A 19,276-nucleotide genomic window follows, 5' to 3' on the forward strand; every position below is an offset into this window, starting at 1 on the left:
GTTGTGTGGTTGTGTGGTTGTGCGGTTGTGCGGTTGTGTGGTAGTGTGGTTGTGTGGCAGTGTGGTAGTGTGGTAGTGTGGCTGTGCGGTCGCGCGGGTACGCACCGGGCGGCGGCGTGGCGGAGTAGTGCACGTGCGCGATCTCGCGCTTGAGCAGGCGCACGCGGCGCCGGTAGTGCAGCAGCAGCAGCGCCGCCACGCACACGCACGCGCCCGACACCACCACCATGCCCGCCACCGCGCCGCGGCTCGTGCCCTCTGGAATTCATTCTTATCATTGGGGGGGGTTAACTCTATGCATTAAGAAAAAAAATTTTGTGTTTCGAATTATTTATTACTAGCTTCCCCCGCCATTTACAAAAAATTTAATGGCTGTTTAATCGAGATAGAAAGTGTCCTAACCACCCAAGACAGCTCATACATACCCTTCCTGTGTACTAAATTTCATATCAAAATCCGTTCAGTAATTTTAATGTGATTGACGGATAAACAGCCAAACAAACAAACTTTCACATTTATAATATTAGTGAAGTTTAATTTTAATGCTCCAAAACTGTTTATGAGTTAGTACAGATGTGCATGTACACGAAGGCGTGTTAACGAGTGAACCTAAATATATTTGCGTAAGCAAATATAAGTAGGTTCACTCGTTAACACAATATATATTTTTCTTGAGTTTACGTTAACGGGTGCATGTGCGTACGTACGAACGTATAGATGTATGCATTGTCTATACGTTAAGTTGCGTACGCAAGTATTTGTTACGTATTTATTAACACGTGTGCGTGTGCGTGCGTACACATATCCACACAGGCATACCGGTCTGCGCGACGGTGATGGCGTCGCTGGCGTGCAGCTCGCAGGCGTCGCCGATGTAGCCGCGCGCGCACACGCAGCCGCGCACCGGGTCGCACGTCCAGTGCCCGCTGCTCGAACAGTTGCACGCCTCCATGCAGTGGTCGCCGAAGTAGCCCTCAGGGCAAACTGCGCACACAAATAAATCGCGGTTTATTAATTGTTTTATAGCAATGAGAATATAAAAATCATATTGGTAATTCCGGTTTCGTATGAAGTGAGGTTAATATGGTAAATATTATATTAAACACGGTTGTAACAGTGGAGATAAATTAAACTATTATTTTTAAGAACAAAACTATTGTGTGTGTGTGTGTGTGTGTGTGTGTGCGCGCGCACTCACACTGCGTGCAGTAGGTGCCGGTGAAGCCGGGCGGGCAGCGGCAGTAGCCGTCGTTGGGGCGGCAGGCGGCGCCGCGCGCGCAGCGGCACGGCTGCGAGCAGCCCGCGCCCCACTGCCCCGCGCCGCACGCCGCCGCGCAGCGCGCGCCCTGCCACCCGGGCAGGCACTGGCACTCGCCTGGAATACGGGGTTCACCTCTCATTATAATTCCATTCTAATTAATACATACAAATCACTAAAGATAATTAAAAAACAAAAACATAATTATCTAAAGGACCTGATAACCTCATTTTATTTAAATTATGACATTTATCAACAAAACTCTGTTCCGAAGATTTGCCAATCACTACATAGTATAAAGCAATGTCATTTCCCGTCATGTCATCTGTCCCTATGTATGTATGTTTAGTTTTTTTTTTAACTACACAATGGATTTTAATGTACTTTTAATTTGCTTTTATTAATAGATAGAGTGTATAATATCATTTATTAAACTACTTCGAATTTATCCCGTGCGAAGCGGCGGGTAAAGCCTAGTACGCAACAAAACCGTTACCTGTCACGTGATGACAATCAGCGCCGTTCCGGCAGTCGCAGCGGCCCTCGCAGTTCGGGCCGTACGTGCCGAGCGGGCACGGGTACTCGCACGTCACGCCCGTGTACCCGCTCGGGCACACCGACTTGCCCGTGACTGGGTCGCACGTTGTGTTGCCTGCGGAATGTATGGAGTCTTATTTAAAATCTCTCTTAGTTTTACAAATACTATAAATTTTAACATTTTCTTGTGCCTCATACGTGCGATCTGTTAATCTGGGTTCGTGTGGCTATGCGATCCACACCTAGGCCCATACATACACTCATCATATTAACATTTTTGCTTCTGTTAAACTGGGATCATTAGAGTAAATTATTCACCTCCCAACACAATACCTCTCACCATTAATTCGCTTGAGCCTCCTAAGCTGGGATAGGATATGACCCACCTACATGCCCCATTCCATTCATTAAGCTTGGATCATCACCCACATACGTGTGTGTGCGTGTGCGTGTGTGTTTGCGTGTGCGTGTGCGTGCGCGTATGCGTGTGCGTGTGCGTGTGCGTGCGCCCCTCACCGTTGACGTGCTTGGGGCAGAGCTGCGCGCAGGCGGCCCCGTAGCGGCCGGGCTCGCAGGGCAGGTCGCAGGCGGCGCCGCGCCAGCCGGCCGCGCACACGCAGCGCCCGCTGGCCGCCTCGCACGACGAGTTGTTGGCGCACGCGCACGCCGACGCGCAGCCCTCGCCGTACAGCCCCGGCGGGCACTGCGTCTCGCACCGGACTCCTGCGGGTGCATCATTTTTTGGATATCGTACATAAGGATACTTTTATTGATTTCGTGTTTAATCGAAGCGAGAAGGTATTACTTTTCTGGTCTATTGGCATTTAACTTCTAAATAAATTCAAATACCGCCACAACATCGAAAACAATACTAATACCACTAGAAGCGAGAACTCTATTAAAAGTCATTTAAAATCTTATACTTATCAAACCTTTAGCAATTGTTTTGTAGTCCTTAACAAAAGGCAAATGCAAAGAATGAATTAATAATAATCATCCTTTAATATAATACATACCCAGTCCCATTTTCCTAGCTAGACCTGAGTTAAAATCGATATGTATTTAATGATACGTCACGGATGTTCAAGCTTTGCACCTACTGGAAATATGAGTTTTATGTACGAATCATCATCATTCAAACACAAAAGTATTATTTTAGTATATTTTAGTAGATTAAACATATTAAGTTAATTTCCTATAATTGACGATGATGATTTTAGACACAGGTGTTAATGATGTTAAAGATGACAATGATGATGATGAAGATGGTGATGGTGATGAAAATGATGATTATGATGATGGTGGTGATGGTGATGATGATGGTGCTGGTGAGGGTGGCGGGCTCACCTCTCCAGCTGGTGTCGCAGAGGCAGCGGCCGGTGACGTGGTGGCAGGCGAGCGCGTGCGCGGCGCAGTCGCAGGCGAGCGAGCAGTTGGCGCCGTACGTGCCGGGCGGGCAGCGCGCCGCGCAGCGCGGGCCCGTGTACCCGGGGCCGCACACGCACTCGCCTGTAGCCCCGGGAAAAACAACACATAAATAAATAAATAAATAAACAAATCTTTACTTAATAGGTTTTATATTATTAGTAACAGCAGATTGTGGCTCAGGCCCTCTTGCTTGGCAATACCTGTGTTAAGAGGACATGTTCCTTCCCTAGGAGTGATACATATAATGATAATATCGCAGCAGTTAAGACGAAATATTTACATAATTTTCTCACATCAAAAATAATCATAGAATATCATTATATTTGTGTTGTATACATCATCGTTTGCAATGAGGCTGGTGGATCGCCTGATAGTGAGTGCTACCACCGTCGGTGAACATTTACAGGGGCGTTCCGTCCCGACTTTTAATGGGAATATTGGAAAGATCTGGGAAGGGTTGATAAAAGTATACGATCCTTCGGGTCCAGTGGCGTTACTTATATATCCTTTTTAAACTCAGATGTACCAAAATGCAGTTCACGCCGCTCTTACGCCAATTGAAAGTTTTAAGCAAGAAAAAATATTAAGGTATAAATTCCATTATACCAGTGTGTACAAAGTGGAATTCGAAAAGACTAACTCCCTGAAAAATTGCCAGGTTACCTCATTTCGTTTTTGGTTTAAAAGGACCAAAATAGACAAAACGATTCAAATAACTGCAGTACCTGTTCATACTTTTTTTTTATTTGTTCTCTCAGAACTTCCGTCTGGGGGCGGGGGAAGCGATTTAATAATTGTTTTTTTTTTTAATTTTAATACTTAATTTTCAACTTATTCGGTCCCTTCTTTTTCCTTTTTTATAGAAAAACTTAAAGAAATAATTTACCAGTAACAGGGTTGCAGGGTGCATCATTCTCGCAGTCGCAGGGCTGCCGACAGCCCAGCCCGAATGTCTTTCCATCGCAAGGACGATCACACTTTAGGCCGTCAAAACTGTTTAAACAAAATTATTACATGGAGTTACTGTAAAATTATACAAGTATAGGCATTACGAGACAACCAACTCGAAGGATCAACCGGGGTGTCTCATAAGTCACAAGAAGATATAATCCAGTTTTGATAGTGATAATGTAAATAAAGGTTATTAAAAATAAACATACAACTTTATAATATCCGCATTGGTGTAAATAACACAATATTACAGCATTTTTCACTAATTTTTGAACGCTAAAACATACAAAGTTTTCAGCCCAGAGAGGTCATAAGCCCCATGACTTACCTCCCGAATCGGGTGTTAAATCCGCCGGTGTGTGTGCGCGTATGTGTGTAGGTGCAGGTGTGCGTGTGTGTGTGCGTGTGTGTGCCCACTCACCCGGGCGGGCAGCGGCACTCGCCGGTCTCGTGCGAGCACGTGGCGTTGTTGCGGCAGTCGCACGAGTCTGCGCAGTTGTCGCCGTACAGCGGCTGCGGGCACGCCTCCGCGCAGTGCACGCCGCGGTACCCGGGCGCGCAGAGACACGAGCCTGTACATTTATTATTACATTCTTTTCATGAAAATTGCGTTGGCTTATTTTACTTTTATGGGCACTAATGTTAACTATATAATTATAAAAAAAAATAATAAGCTGCCTTGAAATTTTCAGAACTAGATCAAATTTAAATGGGACTACGTAGTAGGCACCAACGTACAATCAATAAATCAATCATAAAAATCGGTTCAACCCAATTAGAAGTACACACACATAAAAATATAGAGTCGAATAGATAACGTCCTCCTTTTTTGAAGTTGCTTGTAAGGAGATAATATTCACATGGTGGTCTGTAGACTTCCTGAACTAAATTTAAGATTTTTTTATAATTAGAATGGTACATCTTTGTCATTAATGCCTTCAAACTAATAATTAACAGCATAACATTAAAATTAAATGTATTGTCTCATTTGCTCTTATACACTCTAATCAGGATAATCAGATAAATTCATGAAAATTACTGTATTATGACCGATTCTTGATAAGTCTACAAAAATTTAATTAAATTTGTCCATTGAAAGTGGATCATAATAGAGTCCAAAGAAATCGGTTACATACAAACATACAAGTGGACTTAATAAAAGCGTGTTCTACCTTACTCTTATCATTTAGGGGTATGAAAAATAGATGTTGGCCGTTTCTCAGACATACCCAATAACCCAACCCAACAAAATTTAATAGAAATCGGCTCAGCCGTTTCGGTGGAGTTTGGTACCTTAAAATTGTGACACGGGAATTTTATATATAAAACTAGCGGTCCGCCCCCGCTTCGCCCGTGGTACTTATATAGCCTTCCTCAATAAATGGGTTATCTGACATTGACGCCTCCTTGGTACAGTGGTAAACGCGTGAGCGTAGAACCGAGGGGTCTTGGGTTCGATTCCCGGTTGGGACAATAAAAAAAAATGTATCGGTCTGGCAGGACACAGAAGGCTGATCACCTACTTAGAATATAATATATTATAATTGTCCATAAAAAAAATCGATCAGTGAAACAGATGTACATCATCTGCCCCATATCCCAGTAGGGGATACGGGATTTCACTTTTTGACATTGAAAGAATTTCTTAAATCGGACCCGTCGTTCCTGAGATTGGTGCGATCAAACAAACAAACTCTTCAGCTTTATAATATCAGTAGAGATAAGTGAAAGCAGGCGGGCACCGTTGACGGGCGAGCAGTGCGCGCTGTTCTCGCAGCGGCACACGCCGCGGCAGCCCTTGCCGTAGGTGAGCAGCGGGCACTGGCGGTCGCACGCGTCGCCCGCCCACCCCGCCGCGCACGCGCACGCGCCCGACCACGGGTCGCACCTGCGCACCGCACACACACACCACACGCACTCTTAGTATAGTAGGCGAGAACAGGGAACATGGTACACAACACGAGAGATGGGGACAAAAATTGGAAGAGCAGCAATGGAAGTGTGGTAAGTGAAGATAGGACATAAAAAAATACAAATTTATATGTGAAAGAAAAATAATAGAAATACAATTTATACTGTTTGTAACGTATATAACAAAATTGTAGTAAGATTCTGTTCCATACGTTGTCTTGTGTACCCAGTGACGGCGCAAACTGTCGACGTCATGCGATGCAAGAGGGACGTTTATTGGTGGCAGGAGTACGTGTAGTGGTGAGTCAGAGATAGGCTTGTTCTGTCTGTCTCTTCTTTAATGAACCGATTTAGATAAAACTTTCAGATACAAGAAAGGACATGACAAGACAAGCTTCTATTCCAAAAAATCCACGGGAATTGAAATTGAGTTTGGTTCTGTTTTATCAGTGACTAGTCGTCTGCCCCGGCCGAAGCCGAAGCCTGTCGATCATATATTGTCTGAAGCTGTCCTCAATGAATGGGCTATCTATCGGATACAAATCGGATCAGTTCCTGAGATTATCGCATTCAACCAAACAAATCAACTCTTTTGCTAGATAAAACTAGTATTACTGCAGAACAGCTGTTTTGCGGCAATGCACACACACTACACTCCCACACCTGTGTGAGTGTACGTATGAATGTGCGAAATGCACGCCAACCGAACCAGACACCAAATACTAGCAGTTCGAAACCGAGATGTGTGTGTAAGTGTGTTGCGTGTGTTGCGTGTGCAAGTGTGCGTGGTACGGGTACACTAACAGCTCGGTGGTGTGCGGGTTGCACTCGCAGTCGCGGTCGCAGCGCGGGCCCCAGCGGCCGTCGGGGCAGGCGCGCCGCTCGCACGCCGCGCCCGCCCAGCCCGGCCGGCACGCGCACGCGCCCGCGCGCGGCTCGCACGCGCCGCCGTGCCGGCACGCGCAGCGCCCCGCGCACCCCGCGCCGAACGTGCCCGCCGGGCAGATGTCCAGGCACTGGGGGGGGGGGGGGGGCACACACGGTCAATTATTGTTACTACTGTGAAGCGATACCACTGTGAAACTATATTATATGAATTTTTTTTCTAGGGAGGGAGGAACCACACCCTCCTTAGATTCACAGTGACAGATATTAAATTTCCCATCAAACACAAAAAAAAAATATAAAAAAGCGTTTAAAAACCCACGGAAACATCGAGTTACAAAAAGAACAATAAAACAACAATCGACAACCTCACAGATGTATAAAAATATCACATAAATATTGATTTCGTCAAAGGCACATACATGACTTAAAACTTATAAGAACAGATATTTACAACTAAACTTATACAATACCTTATCGCCGGTAAAGCCCGCTTCGCACTGGCACTGGCCAGTGACATGGTGGCAGCTCGCACCGTTCGCGCATTCGCACGTGCGCGAACAGTTATGGCCCCACAAACCGGACGGACATCTGAAGTGGTAGAAAAACAGAAACATTACAAAAACAACTCAAACCGATTAATACTCTAAGGAAAAAGATTCTGTGTGACATTACTTATTTTTTTTTGTACTAGCTGTGCGTTCCGGTTTTGTCTATTAATAGCCTACTAGCTGCGCCCCGCGGTTTCACCCGCGTAAGTCCGTATCCCGTAGGAATATCGGAATAAAAAATTGCCCATATGTTATTCCAGTTGTCCAGCTGTCTACGTACCAAATTTCATTACGATCGGTTGAGCAGTTTTTGCATAAAAGAGCAAACAAACACACACACACACACACACACACACACACACATCCTTACAACCTTCGTATTTATAATATTAGTAGGAAGTAGGATAGGATGAGCTATTAAAAACACAACTCTCTAATTATGATAGAATTTTTGAAATCGGTCCAGTAATTTTTGTGTGAAAACAATAACACAAACCATTTCTAGATTAGTATTTTCTTGTGTGTTGATTTTACGCGAGTATTATACATTTAGAAATTAAAAACTTTTTAACGGACATTTCTAGATGACTAAGCTACAAAATCACAAATTATACACTCACGTATTCGCACACACTTCGCCCGTCCAGCCGGGCGTGCACTCGCACTCTCCAGTGGCGATATTGCACGCGCCGTTGTTCTGGCATTTACACCTTTCCGGGCATGGCTGGTCCTTTGGGCATTCCTCTTCGCATCTGAAATTGTAGTGCGTTAAAAAACCTCACAAAAATATTAAGGTTCCTTCCTTCATCCTTTGTGAGAAAATAACCGACGAGTATTTACTGTACAAGAAATTTACAAACGTATATATTGCCGACATAGATATATTTATTTAAATAATAACTCAAACAATAACAATTTTCACCTTCAATATAAATTACAAAAGGAAAACTGACCACTATCAATTACATATTAGAGTTTAAATTCCCACACTTTGGCACGAATCGGGCCAGGTCGCACCGGGGATACTCCCCCCCCCCCCCCCCCCCCCCCCCCCCCCCCCCCCACCTCCAGAGAAAACCGGCGTGAAATAGCTAAATATTCTTTTCCTTACCCTTCCCATTCCTTTCCTTTATTCCTCTCGTCAATCATTTCCCAAACCCTTTCCAATTGACTTCCAATTGGAAAGGGTTTGGGAAATGATAGGGAGCAATCCATTTGTAGAGGTCTAAGGTTCGCAAGCGACCTTACGCCTTTTATGTTCATCGGCGGTGGCAGCGCTAACCATCACGCGACCCACCAGCACCATTGCCGACGGTGACATAAAAAAACAAAAGCAATACTCACAAAGCGCCCGTGTAGCCGGGCTGGCACTCGCACTTGCCGCTCGCGGCGTCGCACGTGGCATTGTTGGCGCACTGGCACCGCTGGCGGCACGCGTCGCCGAAGGTGCCGCGCTCGCAGGGCCGCTCGCATGCGTCGCCGCGCCACCCGCCCGCGCACGCGCACTCGCCGGTCAGCGGCTCGCACGTGCCGCCGTTCATGCAGCGGCACGAGTTCTGGCAGTTCCTGCCCCACTTGCCGCTGGGGCACGCTGAAACGACAGAACGAACTTGGCGTCGAACCATACTCGTATTCATGGAAACTTTTTTGGGTCATTATGAATGGTCAATAAACAAATGATAATGTCACTAGAAATGGCAGTACATGTTCAAAACTCGTAATAATCTTATTTCTAGATATAAAGGAAAAAAATTGATCATTCTTTTTCATTCATTTCATTTTATTTGATTTCTTATTAATAATTAATAAAAGATTCGAATTCTTTGGATTAATTCTTTGATCCAATTGATATTTCGAAAGAAAAGTCTGTAAAGATTGTAATCATTGAAATAATGTTTCGTATTGGTTGTGATGGTTCTTAATCAAAAGATGGCGTGGGGTGTCGCTTAGGAACATAAAACCGAAAGAGTAGAAGAAATTCGATTACTGTGGCGGGACTACTCGATTGGAGGAGGATTCTTTAGGAGATTAAGATTTTACATCTATTTTCAAATGTACAACTCGCGTAAAATCAAACATGACAAAACAGAAAAAAACGTATTTTATAAAATGGAAAATAATTCTCTATTCATGGCAAAATAAAAACTTTCTGAGAACTTTCTTCTTATTCTATGATTATGACCAATATCCAAAATGATAAATTGTATGCAGTATTTATGATTATGATTAATTGTATGCAAAATCATACCACAATAAAGCATGAGGATGCAATTATCATTTCTATTGTTAACCCATTAACGGACATCGTGTAAAACGGTTCGTAATTAAAAGATTCCATATACATCAGTACAAAACTATTTTAATTTTCCTATTTCTAATGCAAGTCTTGTTAGTTATTATTAGCGTTAAGCAATAAATTCTCAATTCTGTTTTATTTAGAACATTTTAATTTCACCCGAATAATGTACACATTAAATGGAATGATAATAAAACTATTTTAAAGCAAATTAAGGAATAAGAATATATGCATGTGGTCACTTAAGAACCACAAGGCAGATCTTCAGGATAATTGTTATAATTTAAAAAAAAACAAAATATAAATATAATAGAAAACGATAGCTAAGCTAAAGTCTGTACAGCTCCTACACTTTCTTTACGACTCTTCTATACAGAAACTGATTTTTGTACCTAACACAAAAATATTCAGCTATACATTATGACGATTCCAAAGCGCTTCTAAAAGAAACCTTATTGCAATGAGTTCGAGTTTAAAACCCACTACTCACATATATCACACGCGGGCCCGCCGTAGCCGTGCTCGCACGCGCACGTGTCCGGCGCGACGCACTTGCCGCGCACGCACTGCTCCACGCACACGGGCACGCACTGCTCGCCGCGCGCGTCCGGCGCGTATCCCTGTTAGGTTTATAGTTATTACGACATGTGGGTATGCAAAAGAAAGCAGAAATTAAAATAGTTGCAGGTTTCACAGTTTGTTTACAATACGATAAATTGATTTTCTTTATTAATGGCTTTATCGCAATGCGATACTGTCGCCGATCATAGCACAGTACTCTTAGGACTATGAAATCAAACGAAATAAAATCAAATAATCAAAAAATACAAAATATTATTATTTTTAACAAAAAACTAAGCGGCCTCAAAATTGTCAGAACAAGACCCAATGTACCCACCCCACAGGTCTTTTAAATAAAAGAAAAATAATCATCAGAATGAAAAAGGACTTCAAAAACAAGCAGAAACTTCTCCATTCACAAAAAAAAATACAGTCAACTGTATTTTTTTTCGTGATTTTTTTTTGTGTTTCCGACCAAACTAGTTTTCGTGGGCCGGTTCAGTAAAGTACGTCGCATGTATGTGCGTTTATGTTTTTTGTCGGGGTCAGCTGGAGCTTGTGTGTGTGAACTGCACTCACAAAATCGGTGTAGTGTATGTGCGTGCACTGACCGGGCGGGTGCAGTACGCGAGTGCGTGTGTGCGTGTGTGCGCGCACTGACCGGGCTGGTGGCGCAGGCGCGAGTCGAGCGCGGTGTGTTACCTCAGAACTCTCGCCTGGATGAATCGATTTAGATATTTTTACTAATTTATATTTCTTTTGAATAAACGTCATCCCAGTCCTATACATATTTTATAAATATTAGATATTAGATTGTTACCACATCCCACATCTGTATCCTCACCTTGCAACATTCCTCCACCGGCCTCTGCTTCACCAGGGTCTGAGTCTTGTACACCTGCCGGAACTTGACCTTGTACTTCGAGCATCTTGGCGGCACACTGAGGCACCACGCGTACTCCTTCACTTGGTACGGCTGCTGTTCTGACACTCTGATTGTTGTCGTGTATCTGAAATGTTTTATGAACAATTATTGTATGAGAACGCTAGGTAGGTGATGAGTTAAGAGAATACTTTTTTTTCTTTTTCCTTTTTTCTTTTTTTTCTTCCACACGATATTTTCCTTAACCGATTAGAGAAGTGTTATTTATAATAATTCGCAGACAAATAGAAAAATCAATGTATCTCAAATTCTTTTATTTTGATAAAACTCCTAACTCCACTACTAATATTATAAATGGGAAAGTTTGTGAGAATGGATGTATGTGTATGTATGTTTGTTACTCTTTCAGACAAAAACTACATAACCGATTGCAATGAAATTTGGTTCGGAGATAGCTGGACAACTGGAAAACACATAGACAACTATTTATCCCGATATTCCTACGCGATACAGACTTACGCGAGCGAAACCGCGGGGCGCTGCCAGTATGGTCTAATAGAAATGGCTTTGTTAGATAGAACGCGATCTTAACGCGAATCATAGCGTTAACGCTGTGACGGTATATAACCACGTCGTACAACACGTTTCGGCGTCAAAACCAGATGTCACATAAACACTCTGACGCGCGCTAAGTACGCGTTCCATCTGACAAAGCCATTAAGGATAAATAATAATAGGAAATCTCAACTCGGTACAATTACTCAACGTGCAACTACTTAGTAATCATTTGCCAGGCAGAGTAAAAAACGCATGATTCATCCGGTTATTTCTTAACAATAAGATAAGACAAAGCACATGTGTCTTATATTAACTGCTAGTTAAGTTTACAGAAGCTGCAAATTGTAACAGGAACTCAGTGATAACAGTATCATAATATTCTAAGAATTTATCACGTGTAACATTATACGCTTAAGGGGAAGTTATTTGAGCTGAAAGCGTGTTTTATGATAACATATTAAATTCATGTCTATTATCAGTATATCAAGTGGTGGATAAGGGATGTGGATATCGTTGTTAGAGGGGGGTTCGAGACCATGCGAGCGTGCAGGAAATGAATTGATTTTCCAATTTATCTGTCAATGTGGATATCATCACCTTCATCATCATCAGTTCCAAAACGGTGAAGGAAAATATCGTGAAGAAACCAGCATGTCCAAGAATAAAATGATCGACGACGTGTGACATGTCAACATGTCTTCCGCGATCTTCCACGGCTTCCTATGAGAAGCCTGTATCGCAGCAGTGGCAAATGTTAGGGATGATGATGACATTGTAATTTAATGGTGACTCTTTACTTATAATAAACAGATTGTCAGTAAATCGGGTATTCTTTTTTTTTTTAGCGATAATATGTACGTATGTGTGCATGCGGTGGTGTGTACCAACGTGACCGGCCATTACCGCTGATTCGATGATTGTTTAAATGTGTGCGTGACTCATTCTCTTGCTCTTGTAAACCCTTAAAGAGGTGACGTATATACACATACTGACATTACTGGTTACTTAATATACATAATATAATAAAAAAACTTATAAATGTTCACTTTAACCCACATTGTAAACGTATAAATATCCTATTTATGACTAGGTTGTTTATTTTCTGGGCTGGACAGGGCTGGGCATATGATAAGAGAGAAGAAGGAGAAATGGACGAGACTCGTAACTGAATGGCAACCACGAGATAGCAAAAGAAAAAGAGGCAGACAATCTAGAAGATGGGAAGACGACATCAGAAAAATAGCAGGTCCAATATGGACTCGTATAGCGAAAGATAGAATAGAGTGGAAATTCTTAGAGGAGGCCTATGTCGAAAGACAAGCTGCAACCTAGAAACGACCGTTTACCGATACATAATTCATTTAAATAAAAAAAAAGACCTTATAAAGTAAACATGTTTAGTAGTATAGAAAATCATTGTAAAATAAGTACAGCAATAAAGGCTATTTTATTTTATTTATTTTTATTTTATCGTTTATTTTCTATATCACATCAATTTAGTGGTTTACAGCAAAACAATTTTACAACTCATGTAATTCTTTAAATGCAGTGACAATATATTAGCGCACAAATAGGATAGTATAGGAAATGGGAAGTAGGATAAATAAATTATATCAAGGAGTTGTAGGGGCATTTGAGGATGTCGAATTAATTGCAAACAAGGTTTGTATCTCTCAGGGCTCGCCGTATCATGTGTAACTATAGTAAATTGTAACATTATCCGATTATTACAGTTAATGCTCAAATATTGTACTGAAAATCTCAATTCAAAAGAAGTCTAGGCTCGTAATGACCTTTTATAAACTACAGGCTGACGTGAAACTCACGCGTGCGAAGCTGCTAGCCCGCGTGGTCCGTGGCCCGTTTTCAGTCCACTATCTGGTAACGAACGTTGTAAGTTACCAGCGTACAGTACCTTGATTCATGATTTTTATTATACAGCGACGTCATAGAGCTAATAACTTCGTTAGGGAAAGGTGGAAAAGCTTGTTAATACCATTGTTAAAACTCGTAAACAATATCAGTTCTAAGAGCACGTCGATTATTGAATTCAAAACAATTTCCAAACAAAGCACAATGATACAAATGTGCAGTTATCGTGGTTCGCTAAAAACGCCATAGGTTTTTTTTAAATGTTATGTTATTACTAACTGCGCTCCGCGGTTTCACACGCGTAAATCCGTATCCCGTAGAAATAGAATGGGGATAAAAAGTTGCCTATATTTTATTCCAGTTGTCCAGCTGTCTAGGTACCAAATTTAATTGCAATCGGTTCAGTAGTTTTTACGTGCAAGAGCAACAAACACACACACATCGTTGCAAACTTTCGCATTTATAATATCAGTAGGAAGAATCTGTGTATTTGTGTGTGTTAAAATAAATGGTTCTTTCTTCTTTCTTTCTTTCTTGCTACAGCAGACAAACCCGCATGCACACCGAACGCGGCCCTTTATCTGACGTCGCAGGATAGAGGCGCAAGCATGATGAGATAATAACGCTTAAACAAGGACCAATCGGGTCTCCCCCAACGCCGATGTGATCAATATAATAAACATACACTCAATAATACGAACAAAGAAGGCAATTTCTCTGAAACAACGGCAGCGTAGCCCAAATTTATTGTAGAGAACCTGTTTTGGTGGCGAGTTGCCAAGATCTGAACTGATAAGCGGTGACAGCTTTTAAAAATAATTCCTTTTTTTAAATGCATCTAATCTTTCAATTATTATTAGTATTGAAACATTGGTTTAATCGATTTCGAATATTGATAAAGGTACGCTTAAACAGCTGTGTGCATTTCATTAATTTTTTCATAACATTGGCCAGTTTTGGCCCTAAAAGAACCGAGGGGGAAATTAGAGAAAGAAAGTTTAATGTGATCTATTATGTTTTTTAGTTCAGTTATTTTAATATTATAAAGCTCTGATTAAAGGAAATTTAGTCTAAGGTCTGGTTACAAACTCCAAACAGACACTTTGTTATTATTATTCACTTAGACCGAACTAATATTTATTTTGTACCTAATATATCATTCTTTCAACAGTCGAATGCACAATCATAATATCATCACTACCACAATACTATCATCCTTCGTCTATTAAGTGGTGGCGATCATAACTCGCCATCCCACACGCAAACTCAAACAAACAAAGCTTGTCTCGCGTCAGAGAATCAAACTACCAACGTGCCCAATTAATTCCGTTAATGTTTACGTATCTCAAATATCGGCCTTATTTACATATCACATACGAACTCATATACACTAGAATTGTATTGTAATCATTCTACAAAACGTTTCTACAACTAATTCATCACTCCTGATTTCAAAATGGAACCAAATATATGATCATAATTTCGTATCAAACACAAAAAGAATTACAATCCACGGAAATATCGATTAACAAAACAGTTACATTGAGAACCTTCTTGGTTTTTAGAAACGTCGAGAAGAAAACACCCGTCTTAGCACTTATTCCCTATGGAGACTAAAAACTTTTAGGTCTGATAGCACACAGAATTCCAAGTAATACACGCATAAGTCTAGTTATACATATAATATGCTGATATAAAATAACGTTAAAAAATCTACATTTATGACTGCAAATTAATTAATTATTATTGACTCATACTTAAATTGAAATAGCAATAATACCATTGTTACACTTCAGAAGATAGTGATTCACTTACGTCATATTATATATATGTCATTGAACTGATAATTGCAACGTTATATGTCAATAGGTATGTATGAATTATTGACGTATGTTATTATTAATTATTTCATTCAAGATAAACGCGTCTTTAGCGGAATATTAATGGAGCATATTATTTGTATTAATCCCGAGTATTCTTTAATAAATAGGATATGCAAGACAGCAGGTCAGGCGGTTGCATAAGACCTGTTTTTATTATTATATTAATTATTAGACTTTAACGGTCCGCCCCGGCTTCGTCCGGAGTACATATAGAGCCTATAGCACTGAGGGATCAGGTACACATAAAACAGTGAGTGATTTTTTAAATCGATCCAGTAGTTCCTGATATTAGCCCGTCCAAACAGACTATTCAGCTTTATGTAACTAGTATAGATTATATGAAGAAATATACTATTCGAATTATAAACATTACATTCGAACCGATCAATTATTGTAGTAATTATTGCATCCATTATCATATATATACTATAATTAGATGGCTGTAACTTAAAGAAAACAGTTACTTCCACCAGACCCTGGTCTTTGCTGGTCGAGAGCTATAAAGAACATCAAAACATTACATTGGCGGGAGTTAGGGAATACTATGTTACACAACGAGTGAATGTTATGAATTCAAGATATACTTTAGAAATTTTGTATTTGGATAATTTTACATTATACAACCACTACATAAAGTTTATAAAACACTTTATGTAGTGGTTGTATATACCTCAGATAAAACTATATGTCTAAATTGGAATTGGAAACGAGTATCAAAAGAGGGTCCTACGGCCTAGATCTCATATATCTAGTATCTGCAATCTAGCGTTAAATAAAGGATATCATGCATTCTAAAAATAATTACTAACGTAAAATTTGTTTCTTAGCTGCATATGATATGAGTTACTGAGAAGAGATAACCTTTTCCGTTTAATTCCGTTTGCTTGTGTAGTCTTAACTTTTACAACAATTATCTTTTAATCTTTCAATCTCCGTATCTTTTTATGCATGTAATATAACTACATATCCCAATGAAAAGTATTTATGGTGGTTCTACTCTCATCCCATTGCAACGCGTTTGAAACTACAATATTCAACACACTTTTTTTTCTAATTAAATTATTCGATAGTCTTTCTTTATTCGTATGTGCCAGCCCTATCGCCAGACTATATCTATATTGGCTATCAAATTACATCGTTGACAGAGCATCAAACAAAGAGGTGATTACATGGTACCATCATCAGAGCAACTCTGATTACAAAAACATTTCTAGTTTGCTTGTTAATGCAATCAAAATCAGAGACATTGTAAATAGAACGTCGCTCATTAAGTTATTCGCCACCATCTTACCGGTCACGTATTTATAAAAAGAAAACGATGTTTAAATAATTGCGCTTTGCTTTGGCCTTGCTCTGTGTACACAATGCAACGAAAGTACTCACGGAAAATGTTGGAATTTTTTCCTTTTATTCATTTAAACATATGAAATTCCCGACTTCATTCAGTATGATTTATTTGAAAATTTTCCAAACATAATTAATAATTGCAGATTCTAAATTGGGACCAAATAACAAAATATTTTTTTTTTAAAAAATCACGTCCGAAAAGTTGAAAACCCACAAAGTTATAGAGTGGTTAAAAAATATATAGTGCAGTCATCGACGACTTACTATAGGAAAGTTTTTCTTTGTCCAATTATTGCATTCCTTTGCGTAGATATTGCCGTAAAATTGACGTATATTTCTGTTGTATAATTAACTGCAGTAGAACAATGTTGAGCAATGATAAAATGCGATAAAAATAACAAACACGAGGTGTTAAGTAAACCGTGACATTTGAAGTGAAGTCTACTTCATAGAGAGTTAATCATTTATTGCAATTTACTGTTTATAAGCTCCAGAATCATATGGAATATAAGATGTCGCCTCTGAACTTATCTGCGTTAGCTGAGAATATTTTTAGACAATCTTAATACTTTTCCCGGAAAAAATAGTCCTCTATAACATTAGCACAGTGTAAAAATCGACATACAACGCAGTAGTAAAAGTCGAAAACGTCTAAACAATGTCTCGGTTGTCATAACTCAATAATAGTCAATAATCTCCTAAATAGGGTACAACTGTATCCGTTCAACACATATTTTTACTTTAGGTAGTATGTACTATGTAAACTTACAATGTATAAAAATAAGCTTACAGCTTTTTTATTGATTATCAAACTTTACAAGTAACTTCTACTTGAATTATCGAGAATAACATCAAGATCGTGTGGCTAACGCCAAAATGCTGGACTGTAAATTACTGTGCTAACTACTTTCGAAGCAATGGTATATAAATAACCCCTTATTTCCCCTCACTATGCGCCCATATTTGTTCCTACCAGGGCACAGGCATATGGGATGTTCCATTACTCACACTACCGGCTAGGGTCAAGTTAAATCTGAAACATCATCGAAATAAAACCAGATACTCACGCCTCCTGCCTCGTGCAAACATTTGGTCCTTCGAGCAGGGCGTCGCCCGCCACCACCAGGGCTAACAGCACCAACTTCCACATGTCGATTGTGATATCACGCGCTGCCAACCGCCATCATAGCGATACTATTGTGCTCGATGTTCACGCTTTACCACCGATACGGTGCTTTGTCTGAAACAATGTTAGATACGTTACACGGGGCAGTCAACAAACAACAAACTCCAACATGTCGTGTGACATTACCGAGCAATTGATTACAAAATTTATCAAATTTATGTATTTGACTAGCTTTGTTAGTCGTAACCTCTCTCTGGTCTATTAGTCTATAAGACACAAGGGAAGGAAACTAAAAAAGTGCAATGCTTTAATTAAATACACTCTAAATAAAAATATTTTAATAAATTAATGTTTAAAACACATGTAAGTACATTACAAAATTTAAATGTAACAAGTCAGAAAATAAAAACCTAAACGTCACGCGTGATTTTCATCGCACTACTTGCAAATTAATAATATTCCATTCGCAAGTAATATGTGCTTATTAATATATTTTCTATCAACTAAAGATATAAACATATTGAACATAACTACATAGTTTGCATCATAGTTTCCGCAAAAATCAATTTTCCATTTGAATCTTTTCCATATTCGCTACAGCTAATTCTGCACAAAGCATTGCTGTTAATTTAATTAACAACAATTCGAATCGAACCACGTTCGATCACCGCAAATTGGTGGTCTCGAAAGCTAGTAACAGTCTGAATACAAATGAATATACAATGCGCACATATTCGACGGTAATCCGAATCCTTTCACGCAATTAATTGGTCATAACATTTACAGGTCAGTGAATCGATTGCACTGACCCACGGTTGATTAAAATAATCATATTTACCTAGACATAGTACCTACACACTGCACATGCTTTAAATCAATCAATCAACACTTAACATAATACGCGAGGAATATCTTTATCGTTTGTATGTCACGGTTTAACTCGGTGGATTCTAAAAAAATATTATACACTAGTAACGTCCCGCGGTTTCACTCGCGTAAGTCCTTATCCCGTTGCCTATATGTTATTCCGGTTGTTCATCTATCTAAGTATCGAATTATACCGCAATCGGTTCAGCAGTTTTTGCGTGAAAGAGTAACAAACATACACACATCCTCACAAACTTTCGCATTCATAATATTAGTAAGACTAGAAGGATTACACAGCATGTGGCTACATCTTTGCCGAGAACTATAACAGAGGTTATCTTTTGCCAGTTCAATACAATATA

At 40.1% G+C, this 19,276-nt stretch overlaps 1 protein-coding gene across 1 annotated transcript in view; it reads right to left on the bottom strand.

Annotated features, from left to right (window-relative positions):
• Positions 1-18,177, bottom strand: part of LOC119840569 (protein draper) — a 28,107-nt gene extending 9,930 nt beyond the window's left edge. The window contains exons 1-17 of the mRNA XM_038367257.1: positions 17,989-18,177; positions 11,223-11,388; positions 10,308-10,437; positions 8,866-9,112; positions 8,142-8,273; positions 7,444-7,561; positions 6,890-7,101; positions 5,917-6,062; positions 4,596-4,746; positions 4,110-4,216; positions 3,143-3,304; positions 2,812-2,835; positions 2,312-2,518; positions 1,755-1,910; positions 1,199-1,375; positions 820-984; positions 106-258 (exon numbers count right to left, since the gene is read on the bottom strand). Coding sequence (XP_038223185.1) covers positions 106-258; positions 820-984; positions 1,199-1,375; positions 1,755-1,910; positions 2,312-2,518; positions 2,812-2,835; positions 3,143-3,304; positions 4,110-4,216; positions 4,596-4,746; positions 5,917-6,062; positions 6,890-7,101; positions 7,444-7,561; positions 8,142-8,273; positions 8,866-9,112; positions 10,308-10,437; positions 11,223-11,388; positions 17,989-18,071 — 2,536 coding nt within the window. The 5' untranslated portion in view covers positions 18,072-18,177. The remainder of the gene's footprint in view (positions 1-105; positions 259-819; positions 985-1,198; positions 1,376-1,754; positions 1,911-2,311; positions 2,519-2,811; positions 2,836-3,142; positions 3,305-4,109; positions 4,217-4,595; positions 4,747-5,916; positions 6,063-6,889; positions 7,102-7,443; positions 7,562-8,141; positions 8,274-8,865; positions 9,113-10,307; positions 10,438-11,222; positions 11,389-17,988) is intronic.
• Positions 18,178-19,276: the final 1,099 nt, after the last annotated feature.

Source organism: Zerene cesonia, chromosome 6, assembly GCF_012273895.1.
Source record: "Zerene cesonia ecotype Mississippi chromosome 6, Zerene_cesonia_1.1, whole genome shotgun sequence".
Taxonomy (NCBI): Eukaryota; Metazoa; Arthropoda; class Insecta; order Lepidoptera; family Pieridae; genus Zerene; species Zerene cesonia.